Genomic DNA, 17,078 nt, shown 5'->3' with positions numbered 1-17,078 from the left:
TTTTAGTCTCAGTTTAGTCCTGGTTTAGTCTTAGTTTAGTCCTGGTTTAGTCTTAGTTTAGTCCTGGTTTTTCTTAGTTTAGTCCTGTTAGTCTAGTTTAGTCCTGGTTTAGTCTTCAGTTTAGTCCTGGTTTTAGTCTTAGTTTAGTCCTGGTTTAGTCTTAGTTTAGTCCTGGTTTAGTCTTAGTTTAGTCCTGGTTTAGTCTTAGTTTAGTCTCAGTTTAGTCCTGGTTTAGACCTGTTTTAGCCTTAGTTTAATCCTGGTTTAGTCCTGGTTTGGTCTTACTTTAGTCCTGATGTTGTCCTGGTTTAGTCTTAGTTTAGTCTCAGTTTAGTCCTGGTTTAGACCTGGTTTGGTCTTACTTTAGTCCTGGTTTGTTCTGTTCTATTTGGACTGTGACACACACAGAGAAACTCGTGTTGAGGTTTGAGGAACAAGGAAATGTTTTACAATGATCGAAATTTAAGAATGCACCAGGAAATTCTATAAAGTGATCAGGGTTTAACTTTCAGTCAAACAAAATCCATGAAACAGAATCATTAAAAGTGCAATTTAATCAATCAAACTTTTTTTATATAGCACTTCACATGCAACAGAAAAAAATACAGTAATTAAAAACATCACCCCCCACCCCAGTGTCTCATCCACAACAATTTAAACAGAAACAAAAAACAGAAACATAAAGCTCCTAAAGTTGCAGTAAAATTAAAAATGGCGCTCTGGATTATAAAGCGCTCTGTCATTGAATTGTCTATTTTCGAACTTTTTTCACATATAAACCACACCGGACTTTAAGGCGCTTTAAACGAAACACAACAGTTCAATAAGTCAGTCAAACTTTATTTAACGCGTTCACAATAACTCTCAAAAAAATGACAATTTATGCTCCTTTTTACTGTTGGAAAGGACCGGATTATAAAAAAAAATGTTAAAATTGATCGTCCTGTGGTAGTCCTGGTTTAGACCTGTTTTAGTCCTTTTTTAGTCCTGGTTTAGTCCTGATGTTAGTTTAGTCCTGGTTTAGACCAGGTTTGGTCTTAATTTAGTTCTGGTTTAGACCTGATGTAGTCCTGGTTCAGTCTAAGTTTAGTCCTGGTTCAGACCTGATGTTAGTTTAGTCCTGTTTTAGTCCTGGTTTAGACCTGGTTTAGACCTGTTTTAGTCCTGTTTTAGACCTGATGTAGTCCTGGATTAGTTTTAGTTTAGTCCTGGTTTAGTCTTAGTTTCGTCCTGGTTTAGATCTGATGTAGTCCTGGATTAGTTTTAGTTTAGTCCTGGTTTAGTCTTAGTTTCATCCTGGTTTAGATCTGATGTAGTCCTGGATTAGTTTTAGTTTAGTCCTGGTTTAGACCTGGTTTCGTCCTGGTTTAGATCCGATGTAGTCCTGGATTAGTTTTAGTTTAGTCCTGGTTTAGACCTGGTTTCGTCCTGGTTTAGATCTGATGTAGTCCTGGTTTAGTCTTAGTTTAGTCCTGGTTCAGACCTGATGTTACTTTAGTCCTGGTTTAGTCCTGTTTTAGTCCTGGATTAGTCTTAGTTTAGTCCTGGTTTAGACCTGGTTTAGTCCTGGTTTAGATCTGATGTAGTCCTGTTTAGTCTTACTTTAGTCCTGGTTTAGTCCTGTTTTAGTCCTGGATTAATTTTAGTTTAGTCCTGGTTTAGTCTTAGTTTAGTCCTGGTTTAGACCTGATGTTAGTTTAGACCTGTTTTAGTCCTGTTTTAGTCCTAGTTTAGTCCTGCTTTAGACCTGATGTTAGTTTAGTCCTGGTTTAGATCAGATTAGTCAAAAATAAACACACCTGGGACATTTCTTGTATAAAACTGGGACAAATCAATAGTTTTGTATAAATCTGTTGGGACAGGAGACAACTGGGACTGTCCCGGGTGAATATGGGCGTCTGGTCACCTTCATCTTGAAAAAAAAAAAAGGTTTATTTAAGTTATTTAAGTTCCAGATTAAGTTATTTTAGCCTCACAAAACCCAGAATAAATTAAAATCACTGTAAAGACAAATAAATGCATTTAACAAAGACTCCTGACGCACGTTTTGGAGCATTTAATATCAAACTATAACAGACCCAGATCAATATTTTTACTCTCTGTTCTTTGTAAACTGTAATATTGATCTAAAACGGTTTAACCAGTGACTTCCTGAAGCTGCAGGTCTGAAACGCTCCACCTCGTCACACTGACATGGTTTCAGTTTCACCAGAGCGAGAGGCAGATTTTCATTTTCACGTGTTTTTTTGTTACTGTTACTGTATTATTGAAGCCAACACGTTTGGACCCGGAGTCTGAATTTATAGAAAAACTGCAATAAAACAGTCCAGGATCTACTTCTACTGGACTCGAGTGACCAGATTTACAAACTTCTAAACTGGGACACACTCGGGTTTGGATGTTTGGTGTAAATAAAATAGTGAAAAAAGCGAAAACATTGTGGATTCTCTATTTTGGACAAAAAAAAAAAAAAAAACATTTATGCTCCTCTTTACTGTTGGAGGGGATCAGATTAGTCTAAAAATGTGATAGTTTTAGTCCTAGTTTTAGTCCTAGTTTGGTTTAGTCTTAGTTTAGTCCTTTTAGTTTAGTTTTAGTTTTAGTCCTGGTTTAGTTAGTCCTGACCTGTTTAGTCCTAGGTTTAGTCCTTGGTTTAGTCCTGGTTTAGTCTGTTTAGTCCTTAGTTTAGTTTAGTCCTGGTTTTAGACCTGTTTAGTTTAGTTTAGTCCTTTAGTCTTTTTAGTCCTGTTTTAGTTTAGTCTAGGTTTAGTCTTAGTTTTTGTCCTGGTTTAGTCTTTAGTTTAGTCCCTGGTTTAGTTAGTCCTGTTTTTAGTCCTAGGTTTAGTCCTTTAGTTTTTGTTTAGTCCTGTAGTTTTTCTTAGTCCGGTTTAGTTTAGTTTAGGTTTTAGTTTAGTCCTTTAGTTTAGTCCTGATGTAGTCCTGGTTTAGTCCTGGTTTAGTCTTAGTTTTGTCCTAGTTTAGCTCAAACTGATCAAAAAGAAACACACCTGGTTCATTTCTTGTATAAAACTGGGACAAATCTCTGGTTTTGTACAAATCTGTTGGGACAGGGGACACAGACTCAAAACTGTCCCGGGTCAAACTATAAACTTGCTTAATATTATTTTAAAGTACTCAAACGCACGTGATTGGGGAAAAAAAAAAAAAAAAAAAAAAAAAAAAAATAATAATATATAAAAGCAATATATATAAAAATAAAACATAAAAATAATGTGTATATAAAAAATAAAAATAATAAAAATAAATAAATATAAATACAGTCGATGCTCGCGTCTTCCTTCCTCGTGGGCGGGAGCGGTCACGTGTTCTTCCTCCTCGGCTCCCGTAGCGCCCTGGTCATTCGCGTTTGGCGCTCGTCCCGCTCCTCACCGACAGAACCCGGACCGACCGCGTGGTAAGAACATTTTATTTCACATTTGTCTTGATAAAAACGCCCCAGCTTTTCTTTCCAAACCCGCTGATTCGGCCCTTTTCGCTGCGCTGTTTGGCCTCCGCGCGCGCTTTAGCCTCGCGGCGTTAGCTCCTCTGCGCCTCTTTGTGCTTTCCCCCCCCCGCTGCGTTTATGCTCAGATTTTTACACCAAAACACAGACAAATTATCTCACTTTTCTGCGCTTTTATCTGCTTTGAGCTCGCGGTGGAACGGTGCGGGTTTGCGGTGTTTTCGTGCGGGTTTGCGTGCGTTTCGGAGCCGCTCTTGGCCTGTGTTTGCGGCCTGTGTTTGCGCGCTTTGTCCTGTTTGCGCCCGGAGCGGAACGCGTTTGTCTGCGTTTATCTGCGTTTATCTGCGCTTTTTCTTCTCCACCTGCGCAAATCTGAGGGTCAAACTGCGCTTTTAACACTCTCTGCTCTGAAAATGTCAAATAAAATGAGTTTAGAGAGAGAAGTGAGTGAATCAATGAATGTTCCGTAATGTAAATAGAGTTTAGGGCCCCGCAGGAGGACGCACTGTGGTGAGTAGTGATAAAGTCCTGGTTTAGACCTGGTTTAAACCTGGTTTACACCTGGTATAGTCCTAGTTTATACCTGGTTTAGACCTGATACAGTCCTAGTTTAGTACCTGGTTTAGACCCGATATAGTCCTGGTTTAGACCTGATATAGTCCTGGTTTAGACCTGATATAGTCCTGGTTTAGACCTGATATAGTCTGATTTACCTAGTTTAGACCCGGGTTAGACCTTAGTCCTGGTTTACCCGGTTTAGACCTGATACAGAACTGTTTAGACCTTACAGACCTGGTTTAGATTTTACCTGGTTAGACCTGGGTTAGTTAGACCTTTAGACCTTTAGACCTGTTTAGACCTGATTTAGTCCTGTTTAGACCTGATTTAGTCCTGGTTTAGACCTGATTTAGTCCTAGTTTTGACCTGATATAGTCCGATTTCGGCACCTAGTTTAGACCTGGGTTAGACCTCATATAGTCCTGGTTTAGACCTGATACAGACCCGGTTTAGACCTGATACAGTCCTGGTTTAATCCCAGTTTAGACCTGGTTTAGACCCGGTTTAGACCTGAAACAGAACTGCTTTAGACCTGATACAGACCCAGTTTAGTCCGATTTCGCACCTGGTTTAGACCTGGGTTAGACCTGGTTAGACCTGGGTTAGACCTGATATAATCCTAATTTAGACCTGGTTTAGTCCTAGTTTTGACCTGATATAGTCTGATTTCGGCACCTAGTTTAGACCTGGTTTAGACCCGGTTTAGACCTGATTGGTCAAAAACAGGGACACCAGGTTCATTTCTTGTATAAAACTTGGACAAATCAGTGGTTTTATATAAATCTACAGGGACAGGACACACAGACTCAAAACTGGGACTGTCTCGGTTAAACAGGGCCAAGTCTGGTCACCCTGGACTTAACTCCATGGAGGTTTTAACTTTCTGCTTCTGTAGAATCATGCAGGTGAATTGCCAACTCCAGAAAGTTCCACAGTGTTGCTTTAATTTTCAACTTATTCCAGAAGTTTCAGTGCGCGTCGCTGTAAACGTTCAGGTTGTTCTGTTTTGTACAGAGCCGATCCTCACAGCAAATCACATCGAAGGCGTTTTAAATCCTCAGAGCTCCAGGTCACATTAACATTGAACATTTTACATAAATGAACCAACTTTATGTCAGATTTAATCAGCAAAACGTTTCCAAATTCTTGGCAAAATGAGAAATTCAATTTCTCAACTGGTCAGAAGTTTGTTTGGTCAAATACGTTCAGCAGCTTCTTCAGTTGTGCTCAGACGCTGGTGGACACCGTCTTACATCGGTGCAGTGTCCACCAGCGTCTTTTGCTGTGGATCGTACACATGTTTCCAAATTCTCTTTGAAATGAATCTGATTCCCGCTTAACCGCAAGTGCTGCAACAAAAATCACAATTTAGGGGCGTTTAGAGCAGGTGTCTCCAACCTTTATCCTCCGGTGAGCTGCCTTTTATAAAACGAAAACACCAGAAAACCGTCACAAAAAATTTGTTAAATAAAAGGGCAACAGCGAACCTTAGATTAGGCACAAATCTGAGTGTCATTTGTTCATTTATTTTTCAATATAAAACCAAAAATACGAAAATGAAAAAAACAACTTCATTATTTGTCTCCAAAATCAAAATGAAAAAACAGATAATGATTTGTTTTTTCAGTTTTTGATTTTGTGTTTAAATGAAAAATGGAAAAAACAGATAACGGCCGTTTATGTGACTCCCGTGACTGCGATGCCGGATTTTTGAGCCGCATACGGACTGAACCAGGACGGATCCAGGTCCGGGACCAGGGCGGACTCCGAGCTTTGACTCTGAGCCTCCGCAGGGTCTGAGCCTCAGCTTCAAGCCCTGCTGTGGGCTCTGAGCCTCCCGTCCCGGTCTCGGTCCCGGTCCCGGTCCCGGTCTCGGTCCGGTCTCAGTCCCGGTCTCAGTCCCGGTCTCAGTCCCGGCATCGCAGTTTAAGTCACATAAACTGGAAACGGCCATTATTCTTTTTTTTCCGTTTTTCATTTAAACACAAAATCAAAAACTGAAAAAAATGAATAATAATCTGTTTTTTTTTTTTGTTTTTTTTCATTTTTGGTTTTGGAGACAAATAATGAAGAAAATCGTTGATTTTTCATTTTTTTATTTTTGGTTTTATGTTGAATGAATGACACACAGATTGAATATAAACCTTTATCCATTCAGTAGTGCACAAATTTTGACACATTGAGTGGTACTAGGCACTGAATTAATATAATTTTACTTTGTTTAATTCAGAGATCTTTTGGCGAGCTGCTTGGAAGCTGCAGGTTGGAGACTCCTGATTTAGAGAGAAAAGTGGGCTGGGCAGAATAAGTTGAACACGAGAAGCCAAAATATAATTGTCATTTTCTTCCCAAGGGTCTAAAGAAACTAAAGTAAATGGGTATGTGACATCTCATTACATCTTTCACATCTTTCCTACTTTATACATCCTCAAAAGGACATTTATTGGACCCAGCGTCTCAAAAGTCCCTCCTTAGAATAGTTTCATGTTGTCGTTTTTCTTTTACCTCCTGATCATTTCCGTCTGCATGTGTTTGTAGCCGCCATGGGGAAAAAGCAGAACACAAAGTCCAAGAAAGACTCGAGCCCGTCAGAGGAGCCCGAGGAGTTCGTGGTGGAGAAGATCCTGGACCAGCGCCTCGTCAACGGGAAGGTGGAGTTCTACCTGAAGTGGAAGGGCTTTACAGAGTGAGTGTGGAGCTCTGTGCTGCCCCCTGCTGAGCTGGAGCCGCCGGGTACGGGCCGGAACGGGGCTTTGTCTCCTCTCTGCTGCTGCTGCTGCTGCTGCATGCTCAAGCTCACAAAGAGATTTTAACAGCAGTGTAGTGTATTGATATTTGCAGTGACATCATGCTGGGGTGGGGGGTCTGCATGTATGTCTATGATGTTCAGAAGTTACTGTAGGGTGTCCCTCTGAATGAAGACTGACACTTGAACTGGCCATTTTTAGATTTAATAGCAATAATTCCTCCAATCTGCCGTAAGAGCTGAAAAGAATACAAAATAGAGTGTAAATACGCATACACAAAACTCAACGTAACAAGTTTGATGATTATTTATGTTCATCTTGAGAACATCAATCAGCCACGATAAAGGCCAGAAACAAAGTTATTCCAAAGAAATATTTAAATCAATAACATACCTTTGTGCATATATATATATATATATATATATATGTTTGGGCTGGGTATACGATACATGTCTCGATACACGATACGATACAGGCGATACGATCGATACGATACATGTCTCGATACACAGGCCACGATACGATACATGTCTCGATACACAGGCCACGATACGATACATGTCTCGATACAGTGCACTTTCGATTCAGTATGATGTATTTCAAATCGATTCAATAAAAAATTAAGGCTAAATCGTGGCTCTGATACTAAGTCTTTGTTAAACCACTTCTTCTTGTGCAAAGTTCATATGAAACACAAACATTTTAATCCTCAAAACAGTAAAAATGTCAAATGTGTCGCATAAATGAGTTTCCTTTCACTCCACAAGCAACAAAACTGTAGCACTATGGCTGATGTGGTTCTAGAGTGTTTACGGTTTATGTCGTAAAGTTGAATTTATTTATGCAGATTAGTAGTGCAGATAGTAATAATAATGATCATTTTAATATAAAAACGTTAATGATTAATCGATAATCGATCATTAATTCTTCCGACGATCGATTAAGAAAATTTCATCGAATGCCCATCCCTAATAGACGGAAACACTATGGTTAAGTGTATTCAACTTTTCCACTCTGGAGGTGGGTTCAGATTTTTGCGTTTAAAGCCCCAAAAACGCCGTCACCATCTATAAACGAAAGACACTTCTGATCAAATGTTTTGTCGTTTTTACCCTCAAACGTTCTCGTGAAAACAGACCCTTAGTCCACTTTTTATACAGTCTGTACATGAGTCTGTGTTAAGTCGCGTAATCGACACGTTCGTTCAAGCGTCATTAAGCGAAGGAAACTGTAGAGAGTGACGGCAATCTTTTGACACTCGGTCTCTTCGGTAGAGAGAGAAACAAGGAAAACAAACAAGCATGCAAATAGAAATTATCGAGCTCGTTACATGTTTTCATGCGATTAAAGGTTGTATGGAGGATTTTCCAAGGAACGAGAAATCCAGCGACTGTTTGTCCTTTTTCAAATGTTGCGCATGCGTGAAACCACTCCCCTCCCCTACAGCTCCTACGTAGAAACACCTCCTCCCTCCTCCTCCTTACGCCAGAAACAGGTTTGTTTACAGCCGGTGCGCTGCACATGACTTGTAAACAACTAACTACAGTGTTGGTTAGGCAAGACGGAGAAGTGAGGAGCGGGGGGAGGGGGTGCGCGGACATTTCGTGCGCGGACGAGAAGTGAGGAGCAGGGAGAAGAGCGGAGCAGGGAGAGGAGAGAGGAGAGGGAGCGGTGCGCGGAGATTCCGTGCCCGGAGAAGTGAGGAGCAGGGGGAAGAGCGGAACGGGCAGCGGGGAGAGGAGCAGGAAAGGGGTGCAGAGAGAAGGTGCGCGGAGATTCAGTGCGAATGAACTAGCTACAACACGCAGCAGCAAGCGGACTCTTTCTTTGCCTTGAAAATTACGTTTTCAGACATAGGATATCGCTTTTGTGTCCTGAAAAACATTTGTCTAGCTCTTGGAAATAAAGTACGTTTTCATAATAAGCAGAAGTTTCCTGTCCAGGAGTAATTTGTGGACCAGTGCGTTCAGTCTTTAGACCCTGCGTCTGCTTCAGTCGCGCCATCGCTGGAATGAATCTTCAAGAATCACCTTAGTTTGGCTTCGCTGCTTTTCCCCTTGTCTTCTTCTTTTCAGCGACCTCAAAAAACGGACTTTCTTTTGCGGCGAACTGCTCCTGGATTCTTGTCGCCATTGCAACAAACTTTGTGCGAACTGTGAGGAAGATATAGGTCAAAAAAAGCCGCTAAGAACTGTTGCGTTGGTGGAGTAAACAGCGTCTGTGCGTCTGTGGACTGCGTGACAGTCGTACGTAAACCACGTACCGGCGGCGCAGGCAAGTCAGTTACACTAGAAACGTAGGGAGTTTGATTGACAGCCTGTCAGCTCACAGATAACGAGGCAGTGTCGTTATCTATTGGCAAATGTTTAGCCCCACCACGTCCAGAGTTGATGAATTTTTATTCTCTTTTTTTTGGTCATCATAATTACAAGGCTACTGCACCTCTATAATCTATCACTGACAATTTGAAACAAAAAAAAATCCTCCATACAACCTTTAATTGATTTATTGCTTTTCGTTACAGGCCTAATTCGGTGTGTGTCTCGGGGCCTTACACACGATAAATACAAAAGCGTAAACAAGTTAGACACATAATTGCATTACATCACCGTATTTGAGCGACTCGTTTAAATCGAATCCGTCTGTTTGTGGTCGGACTGTGTTAAAACAAAACTCAGATTAAAGTCTTAACTGGAGAGACGGAGCAGTGCCTCCAGTTAGCGTCACCCCAGGGACTGTTGACGACATCAGCTGCGAAGTGTCGGTGTAAAGTCGGGATGTGACACTGTCAAATTTTACTTTTCTTTTTTCTTTTACGGGCAGCATTGCAATTCCTTTTTGGCGGTGCCTATTGTGTTTTTTGTGGCCGACTCATTCATCCCCAATTAAACGTTTTCTTAGTTCATTTTGTGTGATTTGTGTGTTTTTTTTTGTTTGTTTTTGTCGTCAGTGCGGACAACACGTGGGAGCCCGAGGAGAACCTGGACTGTCCGGAGCTGATCTCGGCGTTTCTGGAGGCGCAGAAGAACATCAAGGAGAAACCGGCCGCCGTGAAGAGGAAGGCGTCCACAGAGGAGGCGGAGCCGGAGGCCAAGAAGCCGGTGAGTGGAGTTTTAGGTAGTCATTAACATCCTCTGTGTATTAAACTGGCGACTCTTCCTGCTGTTACAGTTCAGAGTTAAAATCAAACACATTTATTTGAGTAAAATGTGTAGTTCCTGTACAGATGTATTGTATAAGCAGCTCTTGAGGTCAAAATTCCACTCTGGTCTTGCTCGGTATCGTCAGAAAGTCACGATACGATACATGCCGTATTTTTCTGACTATAAGTTGCACTTTTTGGGGGGGGGGGGCAGTTCCTGTCAGTTCCTGTCAGAACAGGAACTGACATTTCCTGTGTGAAGTGAAGTTGTAGTAACAATAGAAGTGAGAACAACAGACTGTTAACGTCACATATGAACAGTTCTTCAGATAAACTATAACATAAACAACAGAACAAGTTTAACCAAACTCTCCATCTCACTCCAAATCACTAAATCCATTCAATTCTTCTTCTACTTCAGGAAAGTTTCATAAAGTGTCACAAGTTTGTCTCTCACTCCAAACTTTCTTTCTGCTGCTCGATTTCCGTTTTCAGCTGCAGATTTCACAACTTGCAGTTTGTAATCTGCAGAATCTGATTTTGTTTTTGTGTTCATTTGTGTTCAGTCTTCTCAGTCTTTGTAAGTTTAAAGTTTAAATGTTAAATTGTTCAGTGGTGCAGAAGTAACGGTGCGATCGACTGACATGATACAGACAGGACAGAGGCTCTTTCTGCAGGAGACATGCGCAGTAGAGCCAAGTGACAGTGGTACAGGAGGAACAGGAGCAGCAGATACTCACACACAAGACTAGAACCTCTCCACACTTCACGAAAAACATTTTAATATAGAAGTCACAGGAAACACCCAAACCATGAAAAAAACTGACACTTATAATCCAAAAAATACTGTACTTCAGTGCTGTGATTTAAAACAAGTCGATGTAGTAAAAGTAAAAACAAAGGCGTGTTTACACCTGACTCCACCCCGTTTCTACTAAAAACACTAATGGTGCGTTTATCTTTTTATTTAAGATGAATGAACTTAACGAGTGAATTAAGTTTAGTGTTTGTGACTCACTTGAAGAACATAGAACATGTTGGATTAGTCCGTGTGACTCAGATTCAGCTGTGAAACGGCTGAAACACACCTGCTCTAATCCTGAACAGAATCTCAAAAGTGTCACAAGCGCACAGCTGCCCTACATCTAAACAAGCGACACAACTGTAGCGCACCCACAAAATGCTGTAGTAAAATATGCCAGGAAATATGCAAGCATTAAACAACATGGAGCCGTGCGTTCTGCAGTTTAAACGTCACCGTGGAGTCGTAAAACACCACGACACGCGTTAAAACTCCATAACGCACAGCTCCTCGTCGTTTAATGAGCTTATAGCGCGACTACAAATTGAAATGTGTCACCTGTGAATCTGAAACGCCTGTTCACCGTCTCTAAATGTCTCAAATATTAGTTCTAGTGTTGGGTATAGAGTCTTTGCACCGTCACGTGACCCCGACAGCAACAGTACCTACGCCGCCATGACACCAGGCACGATATGTCACTGACTTCAGCAGCATCAGAGAAACATGGGCAGGTTTTGTTGTGTATTTGGTTCTAGACGCTCTGAAAGGGATAAAACGAATCGTTTCTTCACTGTTCCTCTGGAAATGACTCATCGGGATCAAACAAGGGAATTTTCAAAAAAAAAAAAAAAAAAAACGGGAATTATGTCTAGAGAACATAAACCACGAAGAGATTTCCAATGGTCCCATCAAGACACACTCAGGTCACTTTCATCAAGGTATTTGCTATTTAAATAGTTTCATAGTTTATTTAATGAGAGAAACACATTTACTGAACTAAAATGTAAAAAGAAAACATTTGCAGTGTGAGTGGCAGTAGAAACTGTATGTTCCAGCACATATAAACATGTCACTCGTCGTAGGACCATGTTTTTTTATTGTCTTGTTTATCCACAACTGTGTCTTCTAGAATTAATCGGTTTTTGTGAGCGGATCTTTTTAATGTTTGCAAAGATCTTTTCATGGTCGATTCTTTCGAGGTTCGGCTCACAGACTCTTCGACTCGTGCGTCATGTTGATCACAGGAGCCAGTGTGGGTTCGTTGAATCATAAACTAGTGCAGGTTTTCCTGGATGAATTAATGACATTTTAGTTCAGTAAATGTGCTTCTTTCATTAAATAAACTATGAAACAATTTAAATAGCAAATACCTTGATGAAACTTCAGGTGTCTTGATGATACCATAGGAAATCTCTTTGTGGTTTATTTTTGCTGGCCAGAATTCCCTTTTTTTTTTTTTAAATTCCCTTGTTTGATCCTGATGAGTCATTTCCAGAGGAACAGTGAAGAAACGATTTGTTTTATCTCTTTCAGAGCGTCTAGATCAGGGGTGTTAAACTAATTTTATTCCGGGGGTCGTATCCAACCTACTTTGATCCCAAAGGGGCCGGATCAGAAAACTCATGTCATATAAACCCCAAAAATAACAATAAGTTCAAATATTTGTGCAGAGAAACACAAATCTATTACAGAAATCTTTTTTAATTGATGAACTCTTTCTTTACAAAATATTATAATATTATGAACAACCTGAAACTTTAAGAAAAATGTAATGTCAACACAAAGTTTTAACATGAACTTGTTTGTAAACAGGAAAAAGTCCATTTTTGTTGTAAAATCCTGCACTCGGCTCCACTTTTCTCATGTTGGACATTTTTCTGATGAGGGTGTCACGGTCAACAGTCAAAACGATCGTCCTTTAAGAGCGTTTGGAAAGAGACAAGTCTTCATTTGTGCTGCTCTGGTGGGAGGGGCCACGTACAGAGACGCTGGAGACGCTGCTGTGATAAACACCACAGAAAATTAACAAGATTTTAATAGAAAATATAATTAAAATATTTTTGTAGAAAATCAGCCGAGGGCCACATTAAAGGTCTTGGAGGGCCGGATCTGGTCCCCGGGCCGTATGTTTGACACCTGTGTTCTAGAACAACCAAATACACAACAAAACAAGACTCTATTGGAATTGTACTTGACCAAAAACACGCACCAGGGACGACAGGTGGAAATGATCTCTAGTGCTTCAACCTGGAACAATACATCTCTTCTCTTGAGGTTAATGTCGATTCTGCACTGTCCCTGTCTCATAAATAAACAAAATAAATAAATAGAAGCATTGATAATTGTTTCTGCATCGACTCTGAGCTTCAGAAACGTAATCGAGTTGAATCGTGAGACTCCGGTCGATCCCGCTCCAGGAAGATATCGATATGTTAACTCACAATAACCTGTACTCTAACATTTAGGATCTTGATATATTATTTTTACACTCTCCTCTTGTCACCACTGATCACTCTCACCTCATGTAGCCGTGTGTTTTGCCTAAGGACACAACAACAGGTTCCTAAAATACAAAAGAGGGCAGTAACCAGTGAAGATCAAACTACACCACAAAAGCTTTGCACTTTTCATTCTTGTGTTTTTGTAAAGGGTTTCTGCTGCTGCTGGTGGTGGTGTTACAAAATAAAACGTCTCAAAGTTGAGTTCAGTGCCAGAATCAGACGGTGTCACGGTGTTAATATCAGAGTGTTGTTCTTTTAGACTCTGATCTGTTACAGTCCAAGGCCACGGGATGAGCTCACAGTTCTGAAGTCATTGAGAAAGAGAAGAGTCTGTGGAGAACATGAGATCCAGGAATTATGTAGAAGTGGATTATGAGTTCAGATGTGTCCAGGTTAGGGTTGGGCATTTGATGAAATTTTCTTAATCGATCGTTGGAAGAATGAATGATTATCGATTAATCATTAACGTTTTTATATTAAAATGCACTAATCTGCATAAATAAATTCAACTTTACGACATATAAACTGTAACGACTCTAGAGCCACATCAGCTGTTTGACATTATAATGTGTTTAATTCAGTTTTGTTCAACTCTCACAGAAACAAAACTTAAAACCACATAATTTGCATAAACTAAGAGAAGATAAAAATTAGGGATGGGCATGATTAATCTATAATTGATCATTAAGAATTTCATTGATTATGTTGATTTTAATCGACAAACTGAATGTAGGTTGCTGTGCGTAGCGTGACCAAACTAGAGGTGCACAGATGGGCTACTTTTTCATCCGCCCGCTGTCCATTTGCAACCAGTTTTTAACCAGTTTTCAAAACCGCATCTGCCCGCCATCCGCTCGGTCCCATTTGGTCAGAGTTCAGAGTTTTTTATTTGAGTAGTGAAACAACCACCCGCCTGAATTTAATTAAAATATAATTTTTCATCACGTCATCCGCCCGACCCGCGGTTTAGCCGCCATCCACACGTCTCTAGACCAAACGGGTCTGTACACGTGTCTCTGCACACCGAAGGAGCGAGACACAGTGGGTCAGTCTGTAACGTGACGAAGCACAGATGTGTATTTAACGATGACTTGTACAAGAAATTCCACACTTTCCGTTCGTTGGGACAAGTGTGAGTCCATGTGCACACTGTACAAAGCAGCACATATGTTTCGGTGTCCAGTGGGAAAAAGTTCACTCGGACACCGAAAACATGAAAAAGTTTTACCAGGTGAGAGTCGCGCAATGTCGATGACGAGTCTCCACCTCATGTACAGAGTTGGGGTGATGTTATATCATCATGTTCTAACTCTGACTCTCTCTGTCTCTTTGCAGCAAAATGAAAAACCTCGAGGCTTTGCCAGAAACCTGGAGCCTGAACGCATCATCGGGGCCACGGACAGCAGCGGCGAGCTCATGTTCCTCATGAAATGGTGCGTTCACTGTTCACACGAGCGTCCGGAACACACGATCTACTGCACACCTCACATGGGCCTAAAGACTGTTACCATGGAAACCCAACAGATGCCAGTGTTGGGCTTTAAACTGCTTTGCTCCGGACCTTTCTACATTAGATTCATCTTTAGGGTTTATATTGAACACATGTGCAAGAAAACTTTTTTTTTCTCACCAAACACGGCAAGTTTAATTCGGGTACAATTTTAAGGTTAAACCCACAGTTCCCTGCAGATGGTCCAGTCCAGGTTTTTTTTTTTTTTTTTTCTATAGGGCCACATGAGAAACAAAAAATATTGTGGAGGCCAAAATTCGGAACCGATTTCTGCATAATATGAAGTTTACTGCTTTTTATAAAAGAAATACATCTCATTGTTTTGACGAGTTGCTCAGACTGGGGAAAAGTTTATGTTCTGACTAAACAATGAAAAAAAAAAAAGTCTTCAAAGGGCTGAATGTGGCCCTGGAGCTGGACAGTGCTCAGGTCTGGTCCAGTCTGAGCTCTGTCACACTGACGAGTGAAGCAAGACTCAAACAGTCTGAAGGTGTAAGAACTTTAAAAACAGTGGAGGTCAAACATCATGATTTAGATCAGACCTGGACATTGTACAAGTCCACATTCGGCTCTTTGTTCGATTCTGACCAGCCCCTTTAAGATAATTTGGAATTACAAACTAAACATTTTATAATTTTACCTCATGCCTGGACTAAAGCTGTATTTATTTTATTTTAGAGACATTTTTTAAATAAGTTCTGACTAAGCATTAAAAAAAACTCTTTCCAGTCTGAGCTGCTCATCAAAACAATATTTATCCCTTTTTTTTTTTTTTTTTAAAGAAATACAATTAATATTATGCAGAATTTAGTTAAAAATTTTGGTCTCCACAATATTTTCTGTTTCTCATGTAGCCCCATGGAAAAAATAATTGCCCACCTCTGATTTAGATGTACAAGAACACGACTGAAGGTGATTTGGTGTCAGACCTTTGAACAGTTTCTAATAGTGTGTGTGTGTGTGTGTGTGTGTCTGTGTGTGTCTGCAGGAAGGACTCAGATGAGGCAGACCTGGTTCCTGCCAAAGAAGCAAACAAACGCTGCCCTCAGGTCGTCATCTCCTTTTACGAAGAGCGTCTGACGTGGCACTCCTGCCCCGAGGACGAGGCGCAGTAGACTCCTGTTTTACCTCCTCCTTTAGCCTTTTAGTTCTGTCAGGGTGGGCACCTCGGGCACCTCGGGCATCAGGGGACAAGCGGGACCCGGGAAGACCCCACTTCCCGGGTCTGTTTGGGTCCGGGTGGGTTCAGGGCGGGGTTGGGCGGGGCGGGTCTGAGGGGGGGGCCTTTGTAAATAGTCTGCTTCTTTACCTGTCCGTTCACTATAGCCGTGCCGTTTCAGTTTGTCTCAGATTAGGGAACTTTTGTAAACTGTTTATATTTGTTGAAGATTAAAGGCTTTTATGTGATTCGATTTGTTTAATAAACTTGAACAAAATATTCTCCTGTCAGTTTGATTCTGTGATTCATATGAAGCAGAGTCCCACATGAATCTGGGTCAGTGTTGGGAGTAACGTGTTATGCAGTAATGTGGGAATACAGGGAAAAAAATATTTGACTGTACAAATGTCAGTAACGTGCGCATCACATTTGCATTTTTAACCTGGATTGAAGTGGTGGGTGTTTTGTTTTTTTTCATACAAATTTGCTAAAATCACGGCGATGGCAGCAGCGGTGAAACATCGTTACGGTTCCGAGTGTCGGTCGGGCCGGAGATGCGCCCGTGTAAACCGTCGAGTGACCGCGGGCGAAAGGACCAACGCAGAACTCCACACTCCACGAGACGAAGAGCAGCTGACGCCCGATCGAGCTTTAAGACACTCAGTTTTCTCTGGGACAGAACTAGAGTCCGAGTCCAAGTCCTAGTCCAAGATTAGTCCTGGTTTGGACCTGATCCAGTCCTGTTTAGACTTGGTTCAATTCTGGTTTAGTCCTGGTCTAGTCCTGTTTTAGTCCTGGTTCAGTCCTGTTTTACACCTGGTCTAGTCCTGGTCCAGTCCTGGTTTAGTCCTGGTTCAGTCTGGTCTAGTCCTGGTTCAGTCCTGGTTAGTCCTGTCCTGGTCTAGTCCTGGTCTAGTCCTGGTCTAGTCCTGGTCTAGTCCTGGTTTAGTCCTGGTTCTAGTCCTGGTCTCCTGGTCTAGTCCTGGTCTAGTCTGGTCTAGTCCTGGTTCAGTCCTGGTCTAGTCCTGTACACCTGGTCTAGTCCTGGTTCAGTCCTGTTAGTCCTGTCAGTCTGTTTAGTCCTGGTTCAGTCCTGGTTCAGTCCTGGTCAGTCCTGGTCAGTCCTGGTTTAGTCCTGGTTCAGTCCTGGTTCAGTCCTGGTCTAGTCCTGTTTAGTCTAGTCTAGTTTAGTCCTG

At 41.3% G+C, this 17,078-nt stretch overlaps 1 protein-coding gene across 3 annotated transcripts; it reads left to right on the top strand.

Moving 5' to 3' along the window:
• The first annotated feature begins 3,310 nt into the window (after positions 1-3,310).
• Positions 3,311-16,162, top strand: cbx3a (chromobox homolog 3a (HP1 gamma homolog, Drosophila)). Of its 3 annotated transcripts, none has more exons than XM_055157510.1 (6): positions 3,311-3,415; positions 6,375-6,399; positions 6,560-6,707; positions 9,719-9,869; positions 14,549-14,646; positions 15,712-16,162. In XM_055157510.1, the coding sequence occupies exons 2-6, from the start codon at positions 6,396-6,398 to the stop codon at positions 15,836-15,838; spliced, it is 528 nt and encodes a 175-aa protein (XP_055013485.1). In that variant the 5' UTR covers positions 3,311-3,415; positions 6,375-6,395; the 3' UTR covers positions 15,839-16,162. The 3 variants fall into 3 exon arrangements, with proteins under 3 accessions (XP_055013485.1, XP_055013486.1, XP_055013484.1); XM_055157509.1 differs by having other exon boundaries at positions 3,313-3,415; positions 6,252-6,399; XM_055157511.1 differs by lacking the exon at positions 6,375-6,399.
• Positions 16,163-17,078: the final 916 nt, after the last annotated feature.

Source organism: Boleophthalmus pectinirostris, unplaced genomic scaffold (assembly GCF_026225935.1).
Source record: "Boleophthalmus pectinirostris isolate CB_2022bp ecotype Guang Dong unplaced genomic scaffold, ASM2622593v1 HiC_scaffold_21, whole genome shotgun sequence".
Classification (NCBI taxonomy): Eukaryota; Metazoa; Chordata; class Actinopteri; order Gobiiformes; family Gobiidae; genus Boleophthalmus; species Boleophthalmus pectinirostris.
The sequence above is the reverse complement of the archived record's forward strand: the minus strand, read 5'-3'. Positions and strand labels throughout refer to the sequence as shown.